A 27,711-nucleotide genomic window follows, 5' to 3' on the forward strand; every position below is an offset into this window, starting at 1 on the left:
ATGATGGAACCAAAAGAATTTATACTATTTGATGGTAAGTTATGAAAGTATTTATTAAATATTCATGAATTAATCCGGTATTTTCCATATTCTCATGAAACTGATCCAAATTCTATAAAAACCATATTAATTTATTATATAACTTTGTTGAAAAATCAAAAATAATTAAAATTTAAGATAAATTAAAAAAATCTGTAAATAATACGATTTTCTTTCAGAGATATTTCCCGGAAAGAAAGAAGCTATGAGTGGAAATAAAATTCAAGACCACTTTGAACCACACAAAGACACTTTCCACCGCGCCATAGGTCCTGTACTTTTGATAGGCCAGTGCTTTGGGGTGATGCCGGTTTCTGGGATCCTAAGTCCTGACGCCACATATCTCAGGTAAGTAATAGCATCTAGATCCCAGAAAAACTATCTCATAACTATTTACTCTAGCAAAAAAATATTATGATCAATTCGTAGAAGTCCAGTCATCCCTAATTAATATTCCGCAATAAACACCTCGAAATGGACTACCCTGTCGCTTGCTTTAATGTTCTTAGTAAAATTAGATGGATGCAGGGCTCGAAATGGATCGGAACGCACCGGAGCGCCGTTGCGGTTCATAAAATCTCTAAAATTATCTCTCCGTCTCCTGATAAAATTAATTTGACCGTCTGAGCTAAATAGGCCATTTAGGTAACAAAAAATCTAAGACACTTATTTTTATAAAATACACATAAAATTAGATAACTATGTATTTACGTGTATATAAATAAATACATAATATAAATATTTTCATAAAATTATCAAGCGCTCCGGTTCGTAAAATGTTCCATTTCGAGCGCTGGATGGGTGTAAATGTTTAAAATAAATGAACACGCATAGTTAAAAAAACAATATTTACAAAAAATATTGATGGTTTTTTAAACAGAATACCAGCTGAAAATATGCTGTTAAGCGGACGCAACTGGTCCTGCTCTTTGTGGACGTGGAATTAGTACATATTTTATACCCAAATACAGTGTTTTATTTTAATTAACAAAAATATTAAAATGTAATTAACTGCTGCGCCCACATACATATAGATAGGCTTACCATACGTCCCGGTTTCACACATTGGTCCCGGCCGGTTTGGTGGTTAGTCCCGGTTGTTCCGCATATGAATGATTGTCAACAGTTGGACAGTGGGATGAATCAACCAAGGGCCGGCACACATATATGTTTTTTTCCAAATATTAAATGGCGAATGGAGATAACCAAATATCAAATCAAATCAAATTTATTTATTTTGACATATAATGACCATAACAAATAATAAATTCAAAGCGTTCACGACATGACAAAAAAAAGTGTTAATAATTTTTAAAAATAAAAATACAGAGAATAAGTAATAAAATAAGAAAATAAATAAAATAAGTAACAAAATAAAAGTAGATGGAAGCACACGGAGTGAACTTTGATAGACCCTATCTTAAAAACTTATAAAACAACGTCCACCTAAATTCACTCTCACGTAAGTGGAATATATCAATATACGAAGCGATTTCATTAAACATGAAACTCCAACTCCATTAAACATGAAACAATAAACTCCTGACCATCATACCAGTCAATTTGTGACTGGATACGGTGGGTTCGCTGGCAAGCTCTTTAAACTTGGACTTGTAAGCCGTCCGACATGTCCATGCGGAGGGGAAATTCAGGGTGCCAACCACATCCTCTGGGTATGTCTTAGAATGTGCTCCGAACGGAACGGGAGGAGATGCTCAGGTCGGTCCAACCAGCTGTTGGGCCCATCGGGCCGTCCGACTTGGTTGCTACTAATGCCAATTATCTTGCATTTAAAAAATTTGCGGCGCTTTACTGCGGGCGTGAAGATCTCTTCACATAATTTTTGCTATCTGTATGATTAGCTTCTTTATTTTTGTTATATATACAATAGAATCATTTTTATTATTATAATTTCCCTGTGCTCTTCTCGCCCCGGCATTAGAAAGTAGCTTTAAACTCAGTCAGAGCTCACTTTGAGCGTAGCAACCTTAGTCCTGGGTATCTTCTCCTAGCGCATTCCCGGCCTAAAACTGAACTAGATGCTTCACATCGCCAATGTAAGGCCACGTGATACGCTCAATTAAGACCGGGTGTGGTGCGTGGCGGGTTTTGGTTTGGAGGGATTTACTTCAATGTCAATAATAAATTGTCATGATTGACCGTAGTAGCGTATATGTGATGAGACGGCGGGGAAGGGTGAGAAAAAAGTTCATTCCAACGAGAAGTACGACTGGTTACAATACATAAATTAAATAACTTAAATTTTTGCTGCAGCATACCTTCTGCATTCTTCTTTTGTACATACTTTTAATAATAAAACAATTTTTGGTGGTTGAATTTGCTTCTTTGCCATAATACCTATATCCCATTCCTGTCCCGGCTTAGAGTTTCATATTATGGTAAGCCTACCTATAGGTATCATGATATTACTGAAGTGGAGATGTTACTAGAATAGGTCAAATGCATGAACGCGTATTACCTTATATATTTGCCTTGATTTATCTGTAATACGTACTACACGTTATTGCAATGTAGTTAATATTTCAACCACATGCATATTATTTATGTTGTATCTATATCTGTAGACGAAAGACTAAAATTTGCATCAGCATCATGGCCCCATAAGGGGGGGGGGGGGGTTGACGGGGGTTCTAGCCTTGGGGCCAGATCTTAGGGGGGCCGGCGTGACGCCTCGACCGGATAAGTGAGATAAACACATTACGAATTTGCTCTAGTAAATAGTAAAAAAAGTTCACGTGCTGAATTAATTTCCTGACTATAATAAAAATGGCTTTTTATCCAATATGGTGAGGGGCCTCATGTTACTTGACTGCCACAAAAGGGGTCTTGATCAGTGCTTCATTTATGATGCCGAGTGGAGACAACTAATTGAAATGAATATATGTATTACAAAATAAATAACTATTTCTTTTATTCAACAAATAATTCACAGGATTTAAGAATGTACCGTTTTAATTATTGAACATACATAATTCTGAAAACTCTCATGAGAAAATAAAGCCAATAGAAAAAATATTTTTCGAAAAAAATAAGACACCCTGCGTATCTTGGGTATCGCGCCTTGTGCATTACCACTATACTACGACTGCCAGGCTTAATTGCGACAAATTTTAACTATGTGGCTTTTTAATACCTGCTCATAAGTGCTCTGCAAATCGAGTTACAGTAGGCGATCGATTTCTGTATTCTAAATTAAAGTATTTATTACTTTAATTACTAACCGACGTCACGGATCACTCCAATATTTTCTGTTGTAGCTTACTTGAACTTGCTAATAATTTTAATTAACCATTTCTTTTATTCAACGAATAATTCACAAGATTTAAGAATGTACCTACCATTCTAATTATTGAACATACATAATTCTGTGTGTTGAGTGTTTTCAGAATTATGAATATTACAAAATATATTAAAAAAAAAAAAAAACAACCTTAAATTTTGTCTCGCGAAATCATTGGGTTCAGCAGAATACCATTTGGGAAACACTGCTGTAGAGCATTACACTGCATTAATTTAACCTTAGCGATATGTAGGGAACCCATGATCAGCATACTCACATATCTCAAATCATCACCTCCAACCCAAGTAACACAACATAATTCCACCAGCACACATAACTACAACATCAACTCCCTGGAATCACGACGCACTGTCCACGACATTAAATTCCTACACCAAATCATACATAACGCCATTGCCTCGATCGAAATAGTGCAGTCCAGCATAAATGTACCCCAGAAACGCACGCGCTCTCAAAAATTATTCCATATACCTATAACTACGCTAGTAATGCTGTATTCGTTAGAATGATGATGTACAATAATCTTTTCAGCGATACAGACATTTTACACCTAACATTTGACACATTCACAAAAACCATTTATGATAAAACATACAAAACTAACTTCACACTACTGCAATAAATTCCAAAGCCTACTCCCACGCACTCTCACCCACATATACACACGCACGTAAACACCTACCTACCTTATATTATATACTTATTTTAAAGTTGTTTCTTCTCACTCACTTTGTTTTAATTTAATATAAATGTAATAATAAATGTGGAAACCCATTATTGGTCCTTGTATATTATGTAAAATGTTGTAATATGTACTTGCAATGTCGACTGTGAGGTTTCCCAAATAAAAATAAAATAAAAATAAATAAAATACTCAAACATCTACGGGATTGATTGCGGAGTCCCTTTTATTTTGCAGAACCTGTGTATATTATTAAGTCAATCTTTAAAGTCCAGGTGATTAAATACCCACATAATGTATGTACCTACTTACGTTTTACCGCTTTTTAGGTTCTCATGGATAAGTTGGAGAATGCTGTACACAATCATAACAATATCTGTATCAGCTGCCATGGGAGGAGCATGTCTTCTCCGAATAATCTTCACGGGAATTGATATTTTTAAAACGAGTAAGTCCGTTAAGTTATATAAGGTTACAAAACAAACGATGCACATATTTTTTATCAGCAAGTGCAATGAGTTATTTTCCTGAAAGTCGCTAACTAAATCTCTTCTTCTTCGTCAAAATATCACGCCTGAGGATCCTAAACCAGATGATTTGGCCATCTGTCAGCTCTCTTCACGACTTGGCTCCATATGTGTCAACAATCACCGGCAAGATCTGTGCCAGTTGAAAACACGTGACATTCTTGATTTGGTCAGCATATCTAGAGCAGTGGTTCTTACGTGAAATTTAACTGTGTCCGCATAATTGACATTGACTGTTCAATGGACACGTTCGGTGGCCGCACCAAATTTCACTTTTGTTCTGATTGAAAAAATTAAAGCTAAAAAATGGACCAATTTATTTATAGACAAGTCCATTTTTAATAAAAAAGACATTTGAACATTTTAGTACATATATATTTATTTAAAAATAATGCAAATGGAAATTCCTCAATAGGTAGGTAGTCCTTTTTTTCTAATGGCTGCTTCTAGGTTTACATCTGTCAACTGGCTTCGATATTTGTTTATGAAGTGCATTACACTGAATGATCTTTCACAGTATATAGTAGTAGGAAAAATTGAAAATATTAATAAAGCAATTGTTGTCAATTCTTTGAATTGACTTGGTTCTCGGTCAACGTATTACTTCGACCAACATTTTTCAACCGTGGTATTATTAAAATGGTTTTTAAGTACTTGGTCATGACTCATTACCAATAACGCATATTTAACGTTAGTCCAGTTAATTAAATTAAATACTGAAAAAGATGTTGGTGGCTGCAGCAACATTCTCTGGCGGCCGCATATGAGATCCATTGATCTCGAGGGAGCTTCGATTCGACTAACATCATAATAAAATTCACGTCATAAAAATAGGCAACATGAAAGAAAATGTACATACATAAGGAAAAATCGTTTTTGCAGAAAGAATTTTTTTCCTAGTGTGTACCTATAGGCATGAGATCTTTTCAAATTATGTATATATTATTCAGTATATAGAACGATACATTCTGAAATCTTGTGTCTTATTCGTTGAATAAAAAAAATAGTTTATTAAAAGAAAATGTACATATTATTATAAACATAAAATTAATATAGGTGCAAGCATTTTCGGAATGAAAGTTTATAGAAATAACTGACTTTTTTGAAGTGAATTACTGACAGCTGTTGAAAGGATTTAAAGCCCATGTATTATTTTTCAGTAAGCGTCATGTTCTACGGAAGCACATTCCTATCTCAGGTACTTTTCTTGAGGCTGGCTCAGCAATGGCCGATGCTGGCGCAGGCTATTTCTCATGATGAGGATCATCAGATGCAAAACCCCAAAGCAAAGCGGCGACACACTCTCAGGATACGCTTCGGCTTTATCTGCTTCGTTGTTTTATCCATGGCTCTATGTAGGTTGTATTACAGATTGATTATTACTAACAAAATAACAATAATATATCATTCATCTATTCTTTAATGTAATCAGTAAAATATCATCAACATCATCAGCCGTGGTCCATCCACTCACTGCAGTATTAACACCCACTTTCATCCACGGAACTTGAGTTCATCTATCGAGCGAGTTTTAGGGTATCCTTGTGATTAGAGTTGGGTATTTCCCGAGAAAATCTCAAACTCGAGATTCGGGATTTCCAGAAAATAATTCTCGAGAATTCTCGAGATATCGGGAAATTAAAAAAAAACTGTAAAAATCCTAAAAATAGACAAATTCCAAAAAAAATATGATTTTTTTTTTATTTATGTAAAAAGACAAACAAAAATAATTCAAAATATTACGTATTAAAATAGAATTTCAAAAATCACAGACTGTCAATCGCTGCGTCTGACAATCGCGTACGTTTTTGAGGCACAAAATTCACTGACGTTGAAAAATTGCGCTCATTTTGAGTCGAAATTGTGTTAAATGCCCCGATCAGTCTGTGAACGTTTTGTTTTTTGTCTACTTTTTTCATATAGAAAAATCGTTTTTCAATTAATATTTGATAATAAAGAAATCCCGATTCCCGAGAAAAGATTCTCGAGATCCGGGATTTCCCGAAATGTTAAAAATTTCAAATCTCGAGATTCGGGATTGAAAATCTCGAAAATTTCTCGAGAATTCCCGCCAGGAAATTCCCGAAACCCTACTCTACTTGTGATCGTTTAGTGTCCCTTGGATACCACTATTTATGACGGTATCAGCCTGTTGACATTCATCTGTTTAGAGACCATTTGTGTATTTTGTGGTCTTATTCGCACATTAAAGCGCAAAATATATTATGGTGCATGTCACGTACTATCACGTGACGTCACAGTGAGCTGTTGCTACGGGAAAAAAGTGTGCAATGTCGTTTTTCTTGGTATGCGGCAACCGGATGGGACCGAGTCATCCCCGGTTAGCGAAAAATAGACGCCATAGCTTTCACTAATTTGTAAGTACGAGTACATAATATGTGTCACCGTGAAATAGAGCGTATCTATTTTAATTAATTATTTTAATACCGAGTAATCATCATTTAGTTATTAGATACATAATTTACTATCATTGCTTTATTTATTTGTAAAATAATAATAAATATCTCTATAAATAGCGATGGGTTTAGATGGACAAAATAAATAGTTAATTTAATCATGACATTGTAATTAAGTAGGGAGACAATGATAAAAATATTGGACATGGGATGTCCCACATAGGGATGTGGGGATGGTCCCTACGGTTCCATGACAAAACAGACAGTCACAAAACAGAACAACGATAAATATAACTATGAAAAAAAAAAAAAAATGAAAAAAAAAAAAAATTGAATATTGAAATTGTCTTATTTCTGCATTCCTAATCGCTAGAAAGCCTCAAATAAACGAGACTTAACTCGGTATTGCCGGCAAGCTTAGGATATCTCATCTTAATCAATATCTCTTCTTGGTCATGTACTCATGGCTGAGGATCGTGACCACATTTAAATTTCGCCATCCCTTGAGCGACCAAGACTTTCCATCCTTCTCGATCTTCCGCTTCTCTCAGTGCAGAATGGATGGTTCCCCCAGTCAGCTCTTGCACTTGGTCGCTCCATCGCGCAGATGCTCTTCCTCTGCTTCGCCTTCCCTGGAGGCTACCCAAAACTACCAGTCTCTCCAGGTTTTCCGGTCCGCGCCTGACAATATGTCAAAAACACTGCAGAATTCTTCTCAGACATATCGTCGAGAGCCGTTTCTTTATCTTCAGTCTCTGGATGATTGACTGGCTCGTTCTGTGCTCCGTCCAAGAAATGCGAAGCATTCGGCGCCAACACCACATGTCAAAGGCATCAATTGCCTTCCGCTCTCTTGCCTTCAGGGTCCACGACTCGACTTCTTATAGGAATATCGAGAACACTAATGTTTGCACAAGCATCATTTTTGTGGCAATCGAAATTCCCCGATCCTTCCATATAGTGGTAAGGCATGTCATCGCATTTTTTGCAATCTGTGAGCACCTTCTTATTTCCTCCACTGATGGTCGATCCCAGATATACAAACTCGTCGACTGTTTCGAGGTCCCGGAGTGTACCTGGTGTTGGTAGAAGGTTGGCCCGATCAACAACCATTAACTTGGTCTTATTCATATTAATAAGGAGGCCGTATTTGCGACTCTCTTCCTCTACCCGGTGTAGCAGCTCTGTGAGTTCTCCTTCATCAGCAGCAATTACTGCGGTATCATCTGCGAATCTTAAGTTGTTTATTTTCTGGCCACCAGTTGTTATTCCGCCTTGCCAATGATTTAGGGCTCTTTGCATTATATGCTCTCCATATATATTGAATAACTGGGGAGATAAAACACATCCCTGATGAACTCCCTTCTCGGTTCGGAAACTCTCAGAAAACGCACTATTTTTCTTATCTTTGTGTGGCTATTGTTATATAAATCAATATAATACTCGTATGTTCAAAATGTTTGGGTGACTAGGTACAATAAAATAATGACCTAACTTAACCTCATCTAACCTAACCTAAATAGATTCCACAAAAATAAATGTTTCATTTTTTCCCCTGACGGTTCTGTTTTGTCACTGTTCTGTTTTGTCATGTTCTGTTTTGTCACGGTTCTGTTTTGTCATGTTCTGTTTTGTCCGGTTACCGGTCCCTACGAACCCTGCCGCCGCATATTATTTTGATACAGGTAAAAGGTCGTCTGAGCTTGGTACCATGACACTCGTACCAAAATATAGTAAAATTGAATACGCAGTCTTGATAATTGTGCGATAACAGAAATACATCAAAATAGTGACTAATAAACTAGCTTACACTAGTAGATATCAGATTTTGATATATAGTAACATTTTCTAAAATGGAATTTGAACAAGTTTATTTTTTTATTTATCTAGAAAATAGTATTATGGCATTACAGCGATTGGCCAATGCGCCATAATATATAATAAATACAAATTATAAAAATGACTTAATTACAAATAACAACCAATATAACAATAAAGTATGTGCTTATGTAGATATTAAAGTAAAACGATAAATACAATTATAAATTTAACCAATTTAACACGTCCACAAACATGACATAGCTAATAAAAAATAAATCAAGCTGTATGGTGCCATAAAATAAGTTAATCGCACGATACACAGCATCATGAAACATCACATCCATCCTTCGACGGGGTATCATGGAGACCGTAGAGTTACGAGTGATATAAGTGGGAACATGAAAATTAATATTTGCCAGTATATACGGATTGTAAATGAACCCACGAAGAAGTAAAAAGAAATGCTTTAAAAGAGGAATCACTCTTCGGATGGACAAGGATTGCATTGATAGCATACCCAGAAGAAAACTAGTCAGAAAATTCATTTTATTATCATTATCATAAGAAAAAATCCGTATGTCCTTTAGTAGCGAAATCTAAGAAATATATTGTGGACTCGATCCAACTTAATTGCGTGAACGGACCTGTTAGTAGAGTTGGGTTTCGGGAATTTCCCGACGGGAATTCTCGAAAAATTTTCGAGATTTTCCATCCCGAATCTCGAGAATTTATATTTTTAACATTTCGGAAAATCCCGGATCTCGAGAATCTTTCCTCGGAATTCGTGATTTCTTTATTATCAAATATTAATTGAAAAAATGATTTTCTATATGAAAAAAGTGGACAGAAAACACAAAACGTTCAAAGACTGATCGGGGCATTTAACACAATTAAGCCAACGTCGACTCAAAATGAGCGCAATTTTTGCAACATCAGGGAATTTTGTGTCTCAAAAACGTACACGATTGGCAGATGCAGCGATTGACAGTCTGTGTTTTTTGAAATTCTATTTTAATAAGTGATGTTTTGAATTATTTTTGTTTCCTATTTTTATTTTGTTTGTCTTCTCATATAAATAAAAAAAAATCATATTTTTTTGGAATTTGTCTGTTTTTACACTGATTTTTACAGGTTTTTTTTAAATTTCCCGATATCGCGAGAATTATCGAGAATCCTTTTCTGGAAATCCCGAATCTCGAGATTGAGATTTTCTCGAGAAATACCCAACTCTACCTGTCAGGACTCAAACTAGAAATAATGCTGGCATATTCAAGAATACTCGACACAAATGATAAGTATAATGTACGAGTATATAACACGTTTTCAAATGATCTTGAAACCCTCATAACTAAAACGAGCATTTTGCTAAATCTAGTAATGTTAAGAATATGCTGAAGTTCTAATACAATTGATAGAATATGTGTGTGATCTTTTCATAAGTGGAGCATGTGCTAAGCATCGTAGCAGGAATCTCCGTAGCTGTGGACTGCCCGAGTGAGAGAACACCTACCGAATCCTTTTTCCAGAATTCGTATCCTCAAGTATTCTTCTTCACACCATACGAACTCTGGAAAGCACCGATATTACAGGTGAGACCAATTAAACCACCTGTTTAGAAAACTACTGACTCCATGATTCTTTTATAGACATTCTCTATATCAAAGTGCACACGTTAGGAGAATGGGTTTTCAGTATTCACCGTCATTGCAATAGTCATTTTTTTTATTATATTTATTCCAAACATAAACTCTGCCATCACTCTTGCCAGGAACATGAAAATAACACGCGAACTCATATAATATATACTAACAGGCCACAGAGCGGTGCGAGCCTATCTAAAAAGATTTAAATTGAGGGATGATGACTGTTGTCCACGTGACGGCAACACATCTCAAACTGTGTGGAATGTCATCAACGACTGCCCTATACTAGAAAGGGAGTGATGGACTCTCAGGACTCTGTATAGACAGCATAACCATGAAATTGACCTCCAAAATCCTCACGAAGTACTAAGCAATAGAACAACATAAGAAAACTACACAAAATATTTAATTCTGGCCATAAAAAAAATTAAAGATATAAATGGAGGAACATAATTAGCCACACATCAATGCAACTTACCTTCGCAACTACCTTGTACGAAAAAGCAAGGTCATGGTTTTTATATTTAAAAAAAATGTATATTATAAGTCATTTTTAGGTAGGTACAATATGCATTATACAACAAATGTTTCCAATCACTGCATAAAGAAATTTAGTAAGAAGAAAATATTATGTAATACCTACCAGGTAGGGATTGCAATACCGGTATTTCAAAACCGGTATCCAAGTATATAGTAATACGTTTGAGTTGCGCACGCCGCTCAACGGTACGCCGAACGCGTCCGAAGAAGTGTGTGCAGGTGGCAGGTCTTTTATCTGTTGTGGCTTGTTTAGCGTACTTATCAGCTTCCTCGTTCCCAGATATCCTTGTGTGACTTCTTATCCAGATGAATCTAGGGTTTCTTCCTATCATTCGAAGCTGTGTTGATAGTAAAATGTCCCCTACTTGTGGGCAGTGGTGCACCCAGGGGTGGGGGGCAAGGGGCCCTGGCACACATGAAAATTATCGGAATGATTTTAAACATTGAAATTGAAAGCCAATAAACTATACCTTGGGCTTAGACAAGTAAAAGCACTGCAAAAAATGATATGTAATTCTCCAGCACCGTTTTTAGAAAAATTTCTTAGATTTTAATTAATTTGTAACACGAAAAATTTCGAAACACTAATGTCGGGTTTTTTTAGAAACCCAATCCTTAATGGAGCTGTCAAAAAAATCTCGGTGTCCACCCGAATTCCGGAGTGTTGTAGGTCATAGCTGGGGAGGGCTGACAGGGCTCTAGCCTGGGAGCCCAGCGTGTCGGGTTGAACAGATAAGTGAGATAAAAATTAGCTTTAATAGTAAAAAAAAGGTAGGGGGCCCGCCAAATATCCTAGCCTGAGGGCCCGTTTCAGGATGTAGAGGCCATGGTGTAGGAACACCGAGTGCAATAGACAAAAGACCGATAAACGAAGAACGGACTACACCCACTAGTCGGTGGTGGTGTAAATCAAAAGAACATTTTTTTCAGTAGAATTCTGCATAAATATTATAGCTCTCTAGACCAAGCGGGTAGCACAGTCGATAATATTAATTTGAGTAATGTTTTAGCATACTGGGCGCACATGTCCAGCATGGTCGCTGTTAGTCTCTTCCAATCCGCCAGTCGCTGATGACATGCACAACGGTTACCGCCGTTATGCCTCCAATTTAATAAAAACTAGGAGAAACTGTACAAATATACCGCCGTGTATTGTAAAAATATGTAAAAATAATTATATGAAGAAGAAAAAGAGCCTATGGGACTAATTTACATTCTCCTCCTTGCCCCCCCCCCCTCAATATTAAATCCTGAGTGCGCCACTGCTAGTGGGTGTGTGGATGATGGGTTTTGGAGAGCTACCAGACTGGATTGGCTATCTGAGAATAATATTCTCATATTAACATATTATGTTGACATGATGTATCTATAGTCTAAGGTTGACATAGTTGTATCTGTGGAACTTTAATCTTTTCAGTGTCCGCTTGAGAGATTCTCTGATATTTATGCTTGGTATTGGATGCCTATGATGATTGCACCAATTCATTAGTGCCACGTCAAGTCTCACACTGACATGGGGTTTGCGTATCGTAGAATGCCGAGAGGAGCCAACCCTTTGAGAAGGCTGTACGTTGTACGACAACCAAAAATAATCCATGTCACGATCCTCAGTCATAAGGTCGTGACGAATAAGAAGAAGTATTATTCCATTATTTGTATTTGTAGTTTCGGCGTTCCTGGGAGAGGGTCTGGACCTGAAAACACTCCCCTTGTGTGCGCGACTGGCAAACACAACATAAAAATTAGAGCGAACTATATGCAGTCAAAATTTGCGCTTAGGAACGAAAATAGTACATGATTTATTTTAGTATACAACAGTGGCGAAGGGTGGAAGAAATCTGTTAAGATCCTCCATAAAATTCTCATTGTTAAATATACATATCATATCATATCATAAAGTTTTCTGTGACATAGGATCTCAGTACATAAGCAATTAAACAGTATTTTTTATCTATTATAGTTTGGTTCAGGTAGGGCTTAATGAATTTAAAAAAAATGAACCAACAATATGTGTAATATGTATTCTTAATCGAACGAAATTAAATAACATCCATAATTTTGAAAAACACTTTCTGAGAAAATATATTATAACCAATAGAAAAAATCTTTTTTGAAAAAAGTAAGCCACCCCGGCAGGGAATCGAACACTGCATCTCCCGGGCTTACGCCCCATCCATGCATTACCTCTATGCTGTACACATTTATTGTTTTCAATTTGCGTATGAATCCATTTCTCGTAAAAACAAATTAATTCAAACCTCCACTCCGTGGAGGCCCATATGATTCTATTAGGATCGGACATGGTCGGAAAAGAACGTTTAATGTGCACTATTTATGGCGGATTTTAACTCCACCCTTGCTACTGGTACTTATACAATTACATTTATTATTTTTGTCGATTTCAATCACTTTTAAGTTATTGGAAAATTCGCTTAGGCATACTAAACTCTGCTCAAACCTTCGTGTATAAAAAATAACACGCTGTGGTATCATTTTAACACACCTGCGTGTTAATCTAACATTTATTATTATTATTAAACTGGCGCTAGGGGCCGTTCAGGTCCATGGCCGACTGCACAACGTTTTTCCAGGCATCTCTGTCCAGCGCTCTCTCTTCCCAGTTGACTATCCCCAGCCTAATCTAATCTAATCTAATCTAACATTTACATTTATAAATTAAATTTGAAATAATATTGTTAATCTGTTTTTAATAGATTGCAAACCTGGGGTCAACGTTTAATTGGAATTTCATGGACCTATTTATAATCCTCATCAGTTTGGGCCTGACGGAGAGATTTGAAAGACTTAATGATCGCCTTGACGCTATTATTGGAAAGGTAAAAGGGCATTAGTATAATATTACAATAAAATACAAGCATGTCAACCGGGTCGAAAGCGGGATAATATTTTGACCATTAGACCATCATAGGCATTGGGTGGCAAAAATGGGTCTAGGACGATTTGGCACCGGACAACTGGACGCCACGAAATTCGAAAATAAATTGACGTTAGGTACTTATAGGTACTTTAAAAAATATTTAATATTATTATTTATAATTAAATGATTATATTATGATTTAATAGTTGGTGACAATGTAAATATGCAGACGTAAATAATGATTTAATCGTGCATATGTTTAAGTTCCAACGAAAAAAGAGTTTTTTATTTTATATAAAGCCTTAGGCATGGTAATTCTCAATCCGCAATAAAGAATACATTATGTTAAGAGTAAAATGAATTAAAACTACTAAGTAGTAGATAGAAACTGATTAAAATACCTCGTCTACGTTCTGTATACGTGTCTACGACAGTGCAGCGTCCAATTGTCCGGAGTCCAGTCGTCCCATTCCCGCAAAAATAAAGGCGTGTAGAGTATCCTTCACATAACTTAGCAATTGTACACAATGACAAGGATGTGTGTGTATACGCACTCCGTATCAATGCATTAGTAAATGCCAGGCACTTGATTGATTTACTCACTTTTTAGTATTCAAATTAATTCAAGTAAATCTATTCCAATTTGCAAGGTTACGTGAAGGGTACTCTACGTACAATTGTAATATAATTTGATTTCATTGAAATTTTGGGGAAGATGTATTAAAGGCACCTTTTAAGCATGGATACATGCTTTTGTCTTGACCTCCCGGGCGGATTCGTTACAAAAATCGCACTGGCGTAATGAAAAATAATGTCACAAAAATTGCGCGGCCTAGAGAATCAGACGGCCGCAAGCGGGGCTTCATACTTAAGCAGAAACAAGTCGTTTATTTTTGTAGTTTTGATAATGTGCATGAGCAGTTTTTATTAGGTATGTAAGGTAAATTCTCTTCGTGAAGATAGTTCTCCAATATTCCTTCTGAGAATAATATACTCTTACAATTAATAATTAAAATTATATTCTCACTTTCAACACCGTTTTTGAACATTTTTTATGATAAATGTAGAGTTGTCACTTCATAACTTTGCACTCCGAAATATATTTTATCAAATATATTATTACCTATTTATTTATTACTACATATATAAATACAAGTGAATATCATTTGATCTATTTTAATGCGAGGTAATCAGTCAAAGAGGCGTATCAGTGCAGTAAAAAAGTGAAAAAAAACGCAAAGTTATAAAGCGTGTATTCTATGAATAAGTAAATAGTCGTATATAATTCGTTCGAAACAGAGATTGGTATTTTTTTCTTTCAAATTTGGGCAACCAGCATTCAGAGAATCAGTAGGCAAAGCATGTATCCATGTTTAATAATTTTAGCCATCAGGGTTTAAGTAGTTGAGGGGCCCAGGGGCACCACTTCGTATTGCATCGCTTACGGAATGCCACGGAAGTGAGAGAAAATGAAGATCTGAATCACCGCGCTTTAAACTAATGCGTAATTTTGCCCCACCGTTGCGCAGTAGGCTCTTTGAAAAAAATATAATTTTCACGACAAATGGGTTGTTGCTGCGTATTTTATCTTGGTGATGGTGTTAAACTTAATTGTCTTCAACGAAATATAATATTATGTTTGTTTATGTTGAAGAATGATGATGGAAAAGAACCTATTGTAGACCAATTTCAAGCTTTGATACTATATAATAGATCTACTTTGCATATGGACTTGAAGTTGGATATGCCTGGTATATAAAATTTAAAAGTTCTACATATTTAAATGTATTATATACTGTTTGAGGCTTTCACGGTTGTTTTTTTTATCGTAGTAGATTTTTGGGTTTCCACCGTGTGTTATTCTTCCTTCTTTCCTCAACGTTTCGGGCTCGTTGCAGAGGCCATTATCAAGTGATGATATGTTTTATGATGAATATACCAGTTAAGCTATCGCGGATGCCCGATTAAATATATAGGCCAAACTTATAGAACGGTAAAGAAGCGTGTGAGTGAACACGAGAGGGCATACCGACTTAAACACTACACGATGTCAGCAATTGCCAAGCACTCGATGGATACAGGACACAAATTTGACTTTAAAACCAAGATATTGGGTCGGAATAAAGGATATTTCGCACGATTGGTAAAGGAGGTCATCGAAATACATATAAATCTTGAAAATATTAATAGGGATGATGGATTACGGTTAAAAACGTTATGGTTTCCGGCACTATCAGCAAAATCCAATATTCGAGCTGGTATCTCTGGTAGTAACGATTGACACATTACTCTGAGCAACGTTTACTCTTAGCTAATCGGATTCCTTTTGAAATTCTTAGAGCAACGTTTACATGCATATACCTACATTACATTTCATCATAAAACATATCATCTCTTGATAATGGCCTCTGCAACGAGCCCGAAACGTCGAGGAAAGAAGGACACACGGTGGAAACCCAAAAATCTATTACGATAAAATATATATTATATTCATTAACATCCGGTGGGAGTAGGTCATATATTATTAAGGGGCGACACATTTTAAGGGCCGACAAATCAAGAAATGCATGTGTAACCAAATCTAATTTAACCTAACCCAGGGGTCGGCAAGCTCTTGGACCAAAGGAGCCAAATATGAGTGGTACAACAGTTAAAAATAATTCGAGAGCAATACGTATATTTTTATAAATATGATTTAATTAAATGAATTAATTACATTTTATAATTGTTTATTTATTAAGTGATGAAGATTTCCCGAATAACACTAATGTAAATATATATTTCTTTAATTGTTGAAATTATTAATATAAATTTTACAGAATATGAATTGCATACAATTTTCTCACATTCCTTAAAACTAATGTGAACAATCACCTGCCTTGCATTTCTTTGAAGAGTGTCTGTATGTTTGGTATGTAACTTGTAGTTTTTAATTTCAGGTACGACTCTAAATTCTCATCGGTTATTTGGATTCTCTAAATGCTATTTATATTGGTTCATGTTTGAAAATGATTGTTCACATATATATTATTATGTAAACTCGAATATGAGTTCGGAAAGCTATTCCATGTATTAAAAATCGTAGTATCTACCTTATGTTGATCTTTTACAGTACTCCACTTGTGTTGTGAAATTAAATTGCATTTTTCTCTCTCCAAATTTCAAAAATCAATTTTGGTGGCAAAAACTACAAATTTTGAGCTCCATAACTCTTTCCTTGTTAAATCCACCAATAAAATTGTATTTTAAAAGTGCTCGCGTCATTATCAAATGCAGAAAAATTTAATTTGTCGACTTTTGCAATGGGCTGATTTAAAACAACAACAATCATACATTTTTTGCATCAATCATCACAGAGGAAAAATAACGCTCGCGATAATGTCATTATATAATATAATAAGTGTACAAATCAATGACAAAAAACAAAAATTGTGAATTTTGCAAAAGTGTTTGTAAAAAATTGGAATTTGGCAAAGAGCCGCATGGTAATACCCAAAGAGCCACATGCGGCTCGCGAGCCGTGGTTTGCCCACCCCTGTTCCAGACACAATTACAGGCAATCGATAGGTATCTAATATCCACTTTCTTAATTTATAATATGTGACTTATAATAAATAGTAATTTTTACGCTTATTTTTATTATTTATAATTTCGTTAACATCTAAAATACATAAAATGTTGTCACCTTAAACGTATTTTTCTTAAGTTGTGTTTGGCAATGTTGATGTTTTTTGTTTTTGTAGTTTTTTTTATTGGCTCAGTGCAGAAGGCCCTTTTCATATTGGAAGACCGTATTTAATTAGCTGCAAGCAGTGCTCGAAATGGAAAATTTTACTAACCGGAGCGGTCGTTAATTTTCCGTAAATAGTAAAATGGTAATGTTATCTAATTTTATTTGTGTTTTATCAAAATAAGTGTTAGATTTTAAAGATTTGTCATGTGGTCCTAGCTAAAATGGTAAAATTATGTTTTTCACGATTCGTTTTGCCGATTTCACGAACCGGAACGGCGCTCCGGTTAATTTCAAGCCCTGTCTGCAAGCTTCGTTTTAACCTTAATTAGATACACTTCAATGATAATATATTATATAAGTTATTTTTTTTAAATTTAACTAACTTTACCAACAGTTTGTTTTAATCTCGTTTGGAAGTTACATGTTTTCTTGAAGGCTTCGGAAAAATCGAGTGAATCACCTTGAAATAGTGTATTATCAAACAAATTAAAGGTATGTTTTTTAAAATTTCCGTGTAATAGAATCTTCCAGAAGACTTCTGGCGGTCAGCAAGAGAAGAATTTGCGAAACTGTCGAGGCTGGTTCGACTCGTCGATGAATGCATAAATGAAATAGTCCTTCTGTCTTTCGCCAACAATCTCTACTTCATCTGTCTCCAACTCTTCAACAGCCTCAAGTAATCAATAATTCATATTTCTCTTTATTATAATATATTGTAGCAATCATACTACTCTTCATTAAATTAGTGACACATTTTAATAATATGTAGGTTTTGTTATTAAAACAAAACATCAGCAATAATAATTGGCTGTGTTTCCTCAATCATAACAGTATCAATCATCATCAATCAATCAGTAGTATTTGTTTTGATTTAGAATTACAACAATATATATGTACTGCATTTCATATAAATAAGAAGAACAATCTATGAATCCACACTCCGCTCATCGAGTCCGTCACGAAACGTAGGTACTGCTGTTGTCACGAGTACTTCACTCGACATAGTACCTACATCCGTTATTCCACTCGAATCAAGTCTCTTAGTGCATTCTTATAATTATTAACCTCTTGATCATATCGATCTCACCAGTACATCATTAACTCGCTATTGTAATACCACGGCATCATCCTTATTATTCAATTCAGTGTTTTCCTGTATCAACCAATAAACCCCCATCACAACAACTAGAGTTGGGTATTTCCCGAGAAAATCTCAATCTCGAGATTCGGGATTTCCAGAAAAGAATTCTCGAGATATCGGGAAATTTAAAAATACCTTTAAAATTCCTAAAATTAGTGTAAAAACAGAAAAATTCAAAAAATATGTCTTTTTTAATTTATGTAAGAAGATAGACAAAATAGAAATAGGAAAACAAATATAATTCAAACCATTACTTATTAAAATGGAATTTCAAAAAACACAGTCTGTCAATCGCTGCGTCTGACAATCGCGTACGCTTTTGAGACACAAAATTCCCTGATGTTGCAAAAATCGCGCTCATTTTGAGTCGACGTTATCTTAATTGTGTTAAATTCCCCGATTCTTTGAACATTTTGTGTTTTCTGTCCACTTTTTTCATATATAAAATCGTTTTTTCAATTAATATTTGATAATAAAGAAATCCCGAATCCAGAGAAGAGATTCTCGAGATCCGGGATTTCCCGTAATGTTAAAAATTTCAATTCTCGAGATTCGGGATGGAAAATCTTGAAAATTTCTCGAGAAATTCCGTCGGGAAACCCAACTCTAACAACAACCAAGCAACAACGACTTCCACCACCAAAGTATTATGAACCAGCCAATTTTGCCTTGAACGACAAATACGTCAAGGAAAATCTCACCATTATCAATTAGTTTATTAATATATCAAAGCAAATTTCAATACCTCTATGTCAGTGCTTCTCAAACCTTTTCATACCCCACGGCCCCCGAAATCAAAAAAAAAAAATCCAAGGCTCCCCTACCCAAAAATTTTGTATTTAGCGACTAACAGTACTTTATTTACTTTCTTTCTTTTATTTTGTTAACTGTCAATTCATAGTGGAACTGCATTGTATTGTTGTTTAATTTAATAAAACGCATTTTTTGTAGTACTTATTCTACTTTTAATCAATAAATTAGGACCGGTTTCGTCCGCCTCAGAGGGACATTTTCAACTGAATATATTTTTTTTAAAAACAATATTTATCAAACAAAATCCAAAGCTACAGAAATAATATAACAATAGGTACACAAATTATCCGTCCAATAATACCTTCCCAATAACAAATTAATTAAATTAATTAAGCAAAATCCTCTGGAGGCCGCACATGAGAACCACTGGTATGGAACAAATTATTAATTTGATACATCCACAATATGATATTTAGATTTTTTTAAAAAACAGGCAAAAAATCAATGAAATGTTCAGTTCTCGATATTGGTGCCAGATAACAATTAATTAAAATGTATAATACAAGTTATGACATTTACATTTGAACCACACCGCGTTGCTAACTCCAGCTGCAGATCGAAATCATAAAAATATTTGGAAGTTTGAAATCCAGAGGCGTAACTACTGCGCGCATTAAAATACTACTAACTGATTATAGTGACGTGCACAGCAATCATCAGGGTCCCGTCTGTGGGAGGACAGAAAGTGGGTAAGACAAAAGCTACTCGCAGCTTATTCGAAGAGCTTATTTTTTTAGCTTTCGCCTTTTATCCGTAAGCTATTTAAATTTTATTGCCAATTTTAAATTGTATTCAGCCGATTAATATTAAATATAATATATTATATAAATAAGTAACATTTTATTATTTCTTATTCTGTGATAATTTTATTGCAAACATATCTGCTATTTTACAACACTAAAAGGCACTGACAACCCCTAAAAATACAATTAAAAAGAGATTAATAATATAGGGTGGAGCCAAGGCCTGAACAAAAACGAACCATGAGTGTGAGTAAGTAAGAATTCGGGTTGAATTAAATATTTTTCAAAACCTCGCCGGTAAAAATGGATTAGACTTATTACATTCATTTAAAAATTGCGAGCACGATGTTGACCCAGGAACACGTCACTTTGCTGCGTGATGGCGACGGGTCAATTAATTCTAAAATCGTGTAAAGATGACTAAAAACGTTACCCATTTACTTTAAAAAGAAAACATGTCAATGAATATATTATTATTGTTACTAATAGAACAATAAACAGAACATAAAATGGACGTATGTTGGATTTATATGACAATTAATATTTCGTTTGACAGGCGTCATTTTCACCCGCCACCCGCAATCCGCGCATCGCCTAGCGACGATCTTTTTAGACCGTGCCTCAACTAATGCATGGCCTTAAATATAAAGTTAGTGGTTATTACGTTTAGTTATTTTAGTAGAACATGTGGCTAACTATGTTGTGTTTAAATTAGGTAGCCGTACTGAGAAGTAACACGATGGTATAACGTTTCATAGTTAAGTTGATAATAATAAAATCGAGGTTCTACTGTGCGTTATACGCAAGAAACACGGCTTCATTTTGCCGAAAAATAGGCGCTCTCTATATACTATTACTCTGAGGGTGGGGCACTAATACTGTTATAATATAAAAAGACCAAATATCTTCTTTTTTTTTCACATTCACAAGTATAGGAATTTCTCAAGCCCTAGTTTATACAATGTTATTGACCTTTTTCCATGTATTAAGTTCTTTCGTATGGGATTGTATTCAACGGTTACATGTAAGTTGTACATATGCAGTTCATCGTGGGACACTTATTCGTGCGCCGCAGTACGTGAAACATGAGTTCGTATAAAATTTTATCAAATGACGAGTTCGTCGTTGAACATTTCACCGTAGAATACATTTGTACGTATCTTACAAAATGCGGCGATAGTTTGCAAATAGCACTGTTCCAACTAGATTAACCCTAACCTAACCTAACCTAACCTAGTAAAGACATCTCCACATGTTATAGCATACGTACAAATATACTCCACGGTGAAATGTTCAACGAAGAACTCGTCATTTGATTAACTGTTACACGAACTCATGTTTCACGTACTGCGGCGCACGAATAAGTGTCCTGCGGTGAACTGTTTACGTACAAATTTCCGGATACGGTATTCAACGGCGCCATAATCTCTGCATATAGAAAAATAAAAACGAGGAACTACCCATACATTGCATAATATGCCCAAATAACCTCCACGCCTAAATTTTGCACCAGCAGCTTTTGCGTGCATTGGAAGCTAAATTATTTTTCGCATACCAAATTAATGCTTTCCCTTGACCATCTGCCATGTCTTCGCATCAAAATTTAGAACATAAACTGTGGCGCAACGACCACGAAGCGCACCCCTGAGAGCGTAATATCAGTCTAATAAAAATATTTACTAAAACAGGGATGGTGAACTCATGGCACACGTGCCACTAGTGGCACGCGAGATGATTTTGCATGGCACGCGAATGTTTCATTTTGAAGAGATAACAAATTACGATTGTATATATAAATAAATATATGAAAACTTACTTATATAATAACGACATAGCCATGCCTATTTTCTTCGGTTTTTCATATTATGTTTACCAATCGATGCGCAGACGGAAACGACGAAATTCATGCATAAATGACAAATCGCATTGTATTAAAAATTGGAGGCAAATATCTTTTTCAAGATAATCATTACGTTTAATGTAAATATACAATTGCATAAGTCGGTCCTTAGGATCGGGGAATTAAAAATAAAAATATTCAATCAAAAAAAGTAATGAAATTTATCGGCAGTCATTCAAGTATAACAACTGCTTGTTATTTTGCCTCAGATATTCTGATCTCTAAAAATCGAAAACCGTTCAGTGATGGAGAATATAATATGAAAGAAGAATGGTTTAAATGGTTCCATGATCTTTTTGACTAATTTGAAAACAAGGAAAAAATAAAAGAATAAAATATATGATATGCCTTCGGCTAGAAATACGGTGAAAGATAGAATACCAAGAACTCAATTGTAATTTTTAACTTTTTTAATAGAATTCTTAAAAACTATTATTTAGAAAAAATGAAAAACTGCTTGGCACGTCAGACAGTCGAAAAATATTATTTGGGCACGCGTACGTAAAAAGGTTTGCTTTCCCTGTACTATAATATATTTCAATTCTTCGATAATCGTTACCTATGCGAATAATTCAGTTTCCACTGTACCCACACTGTACACGCACGCGCATGCCCTTCCGCCGTATGGAGATAATTTTTAACCTGGTGAGGGTTGTGGCCACAGCCTGATGCGGGGGTTCTCTCACGTCGTCTACTTCACCTTCTCCTTCGGCTTCCTGATGGCGAGGTCAATCTCCGTGTCACTGTACGCAGCCAGACTCAACTCTACCTCGAGTAAGCCAGCTGCTGTCATATATGCTGTCCCTTCAGCCTCATACTGTACAGAGGTTTGTCCCCAAATTATATCTAAATAATAGATTGAATCCAAAATTTAAACTGAGACAATCAAAAATCTAGAAAGGTCATTAGGCGCGTACTGACTGAGCGAGCAGCCTCGCGTGGTCGCGAAGCAGCTTCGCCATAGATAATATACGTAAAAACCTCGCAAGGAAAAATGCTCAGTCAGTCAGTACGTGACTCGCCCGAGCGCTGCCACGACCGATCCAATCGCTATCGGTTTATCGATGCTCAAAGGCGCTGCGCGCGGCTGAATCTCATGACGTTAATTTTGTTGCGAGCTAGCCCGCTACCTGCCTCGCGAAACAAATGCCCGAGGCTGCTCGCTCAGTCAGTACGATATATGAATCTGTTTGTTTTTAACATTTTGACAAAATACTTTTATTTCCAAAATAGGTATTTTTTTAGTTGCTAGTTATCGCACCACACAGATTAATTTACGGTGCTTTATATGTTTATTTTATAGTAACGAAAGACTAATAAATTAACACTAACAAAAAATATCGACATAATTAAATTAGTTTGTGTATACACATTGACCTCGTTGGTTGAGCGGACATCTTTGTATTACTACAAAGCCGTGGGTCACGGGTCCTAACTCCTAGTCCATGTTTGGTCAATAAAAATGCATGTTGTTTTTTCAATGCGTCTTTGATATTATAGTGCAAGGACCCGATGGGTTGAGAGAATGGCTTAGAACTATTCGTCGTAAAATTTTGTTAATACAACCTCCAATTTACTTACTTTATGAGAAAATTTCATTAAAAATTTATCATTTTTTGACAGCTGATGTAAGCCAATGACTTAGAGCTATTTTAAATACTAGACTTGTCTAATTCGTTTAATATTTACAAAAATTGAGAATGTAACTTCCTTTTTATTGAACATACGTAATTTAAAAACACCTCAGATTTCGCACCAGACCAAGTCCATTTGATACGGGATCGAATCCTGTCGGGCGTAGTGTTTTTTTCTAGTATAAGTATATCCCCCATGACAACCACCCACCCACGATAACACCCACGATGGCCGCGTGGATTAAGCGCCGGTCTATAGTGTCGAGGGTCCCAGGTTCGAATCGTGTGTCTGGCAAGTACACATATTGTTTTTCAATTTGTGTATGAGTCAGAGTATGGACCTAATAGGTTGAGCAAAGTGGCTGACATCAATTTCTCGTAAAAATTAAATCTGTTAATACAAACCTCCACCCCGTGGAGGCCCATATGATCCTATTAGGATCGGACATGGTCTAAAGAAAGTCAAAATCAAAATCAAATTCACTGTCATATAATATAAGCTCGGTTTAGTAGAGAAGGTTATTTTTAACGTATTTGCTTAAACCAGCATAGTTAACACTATTTATTTTGCAGATTATTCGGTTTTTAGAGCAAGTAACAACAGATGTCGTAGCACTCACTGGATTAAACTTCTTCTACGTCACGAGAGGGCTAGTACTCACCGTAAGTTATATATATTTAAATTCTTTTGTATTTATTACCTTCTACTTGCTCCGTACCTTTCATATATTATAATTGCAGGTTTTGACTCCACGTCATGTCCGCCTCATTTTACCTCTTCAACGAACTCCTTCCGAACGAACTTCCATTGTTCACAATTTCCCCCGTCCATATTATGATTCTCTCTACAAACATTTTTTGTCACACTGTTCTTTCCTTAAGGGGTTGCTATACAGAAGAGGCCTTGAGAATTGAAAATATGATTTTTTTTACATGTGGTCTATAATATCTGGTCTACTAGTTAACATAAAAAGGTCGCGTCAAAGTTGTTTGTGTCAATAAACTTGCTCCACGACTCGATAGACTCATATTTTATATTTATTTCGTCAGGGCTGTCGAAGACGTAAATCATTAATATTTATACTTTTAAAATTTTATTTATAATATATATTATATAAGTTTTGTGCATCTAATGCCGGATCCACACTGGTAACAAGTTGCTGGCAACCTCGTTAGATTTTACGATAATTATGATAATTATCGTAAAATTTATTAAACAATTATCGTAAGTATCATACAATTTAATGAGGTTGCCAGTGTGTAAATGGCTTAATGTCCACTATGGTTCACGTAGTGGCATGGACCTGGGGTTAACTAATTCAGGAAGTCAACACCCATGATACAATTTTTTCCAGTTTTGGTTGCATTATATTCCAAAACTCTTCTGTAAAAATCGTTTCCGGTTTTATAAATGGAAATTTCTCGGTGTATAATAGTAAACAAACCTACGAATAAAAAAAGACAAGAAGGAACATACTGATTCATCGCAGTAAAATCTGGCAATCAAATTCGCCATTTTGAAAAGCGACGATTTTGCGTAAACAAATATCACGTGGTCTGTACGTGTGCGGCAAACTTCGAATGTGTTGTGTATTTTATGTTTGTGTATCACGCATTGTCGGCCATATTTGCCGGCCTTTCTGATTGCCGTGATTTGTACACATCTTCCTTCCTATATTTTTTTATTCGTAGAAAGAAACAGTATTCGTTTATTAGTTATATGAAGTTGGCCTTGAACCTGTAATAAAATAATACACAATTAAAAGATTTTGGAATAGAAAAAAACACATTTCCAAGCTTTCAGCCGTGCTCACTCGTGAATGTCATTCGTCATTTAGATAAGTATATACACATGTTGATGTTATCTTGCAAAGTAAACAGTTATCTGATCTTTACACTATAATATGTACATGCGAATGTAATGTTTTCAAATAATTGATATGGATTATATACCATCGTATTATTTTCTCGAAATCATAAACATAATATAATAGTATTTGAGTTTCAACCTATGTTCAATTTGAATTGGGTTATAATAATAATATACCCGTAGATATATCAATGGTATGTTTGCTACGAAATCCACCCAAGTTATCAGTATGTACTTGCACAAGTTTGATTAAAAACTATGATAAAATTAACATTTAAAAAATATGAATACATATATTATTTTGACAGCCCTGTTTTCTGATCGGCGGACAACGTGCAGGTGTTTATCAAATAATAATTTCCGGCGGTCGACAATATCAATAATAATAATAATGTTTCTTGAAATGAAATCTCCGATGATTAGTGATTTTTGCGAAAAGATCGATTTAAATTAACGTGCTAACGACGCCGAGGTCCCTTTTATACTAAATTATAATTGAATACCTCCCTCTTCAGCCCCCTCTTAACTATATATTGTCATCTAGTAACAGAAATTCACTGAGATTCAGGGCTCTAAATGAACCGGAGCGCAGTTCCGGTTCGTTATATCCCCGTGATTATCGCTACGTCTCGCGAGCAAAATAATTTGATCTTCAGAACTATCTTGGCCATATAACACAAAATCAAACACATTTACTATAATAAAATATACATACAATTAGATAAAGGTGTTAATATTTTTGGAAACTTATAGAGCGCTCTGGTTCGTAAAATTTTCCATTTTGAGCACTGAGATTTTTAAAAGGAAACATTAATCATTCCTATTTTACAACGTTTTTATTATGTCGTATTTTTATTTGTCCGGTGATTGTTTATCCGGTACAAATCTTGCAATCGATTTTTAACTAACTTTCCGACTAGCTAGACATTTGAAACTTTTAGAATATATCAGAACACGATGCCAATGCATTTTTTAATGCTTTTAGCCATCTTTAAGTGGAATTGAATTCATTTTCTGTTAATTCTGTTTTGTATGAAAAGTTATTTCGGAAGTAGTCCGTAATCCAATCCACTATTATTGGTTGCTAAGGGTTTGGAGTCCTAGCAACTAAATTATTAAACGTGCGTTACTATGGAAATCAATATGAAATGTCAAAATGACATTTCAGTATTATTTCTATCAAGTACATTTTTTGATCGTTTAAGCTAGTCAAGTCAAGTTTATATGATTCAACAAAAATTTAAAAACGTTGTATATAAAAAGTTCTTTTTATCTTGTAATTAATTCATTCCCTTTCAATTTAGCCATGAGATAGCCTGTGTGACTTCGTTTTATCACTTGATGTCGCTCTAGTCTCAATAATTTCAATACCAGAATGAAAAATATACAATACCTACTATGAACCTACCTGTATTAAATTTACTATGAAGCAGCGCTCGAAATAAACCGAAACGCATGGAAACACAGTTTATGTACATGAAATCCCCGAAGTTACCACTCCGTCTCGTTGAAATATTAAATAATTTCGTCTCGTGAATTATTAAGAAGTAATACAATTATTAGTTATTTTTTTAGGTATAATATATTTTAAATCATAGTAAAAAAAAGTATTTATTACGTGACGTACAACAGCGGCAAGAATATTATGCCCTAATCTTGAATTAGTCAATTTAATCGTCTGAACTTGGCAGGTATATTTCTATAAAATACATACAATTATTAGGTATACATATTTAAATATTTTTGGAAAATCGATCGAGCGCTCCGGTCCGTAAAATCTTCCATTTTGAGCGCTGCTTTGAAGAAAATTGCTAAACACTGTGTTGTGGAAAAGTGGAATTGTTTAAAAAATAAGCATCTGTCATAACTTTGTATTGTTAATTTTTTTCAGATAGCAGGCACTGTTGTCACATACGAGTTGGTCCTTCTGCAGTTCAACACACCAGCACCTCCAGTAACCGCGAATATAACCATTACAGATTCTTGTGGAACACATTTGAAAGGATAA

General features: G+C 35.2%; 1 protein-coding gene across 1 annotated transcript; it reads left to right on the forward strand.

Moving 5' to 3' along the window:
• On the forward strand, positions 1 to 27,711 carry LOC147071577 (gustatory receptor for sugar taste 64f-like). The gene is made up of 11 exons (XM_085947972.1): positions 1 to 34; positions 219 to 387; positions 4,373 to 4,491; positions 5,731 to 5,925; positions 10,249 to 10,397; positions 13,706 to 13,828; positions 15,608 to 15,620; positions 18,134 to 18,278; positions 22,864 to 23,026; positions 24,407 to 24,496; positions 27,595 to 27,711. The coding sequence occupies exons 1-11, from the start codon at positions 1 to 3 to the stop codon at positions 27,709 to 27,711; spliced, it is 1,317 nt and encodes a 438-aa protein (XP_085804098.1).

This window comes from Rhyacophila brunnea, unplaced genomic scaffold, assembly GCF_057557595.1.
Source record: "Rhyacophila brunnea isolate RB1 unplaced genomic scaffold, BYU_Rbru_1.0 scaffold_20, whole genome shotgun sequence".
Taxonomy (NCBI): domain Eukaryota; kingdom Metazoa; phylum Arthropoda; class Insecta; order Trichoptera; family Rhyacophilidae; genus Rhyacophila; species Rhyacophila brunnea.

Excerpts from the sequence above, each read along its gene's own strand:
- LOC147071577 (XM_085947972.1), top strand. The coding sequence starts at position 1 with ATGATGGAACCAAAAGAATTTATACTATTTGATG. Across the intron at positions 388-4,372 it reads CCTGACGCCACATATCTCAG|GTTCTCATGGATAAGTTGGA; the intron begins GTAAGTAATAGC and ends ACCGCTTTTTAG. Across the intron at positions 4,492-5,730 it reads AATTGATATTTTTAAAACGA|TAAGCGTCATGTTCTACGGA; the intron begins GTAAGTCCGTTA and ends ATTATTTTTCAG.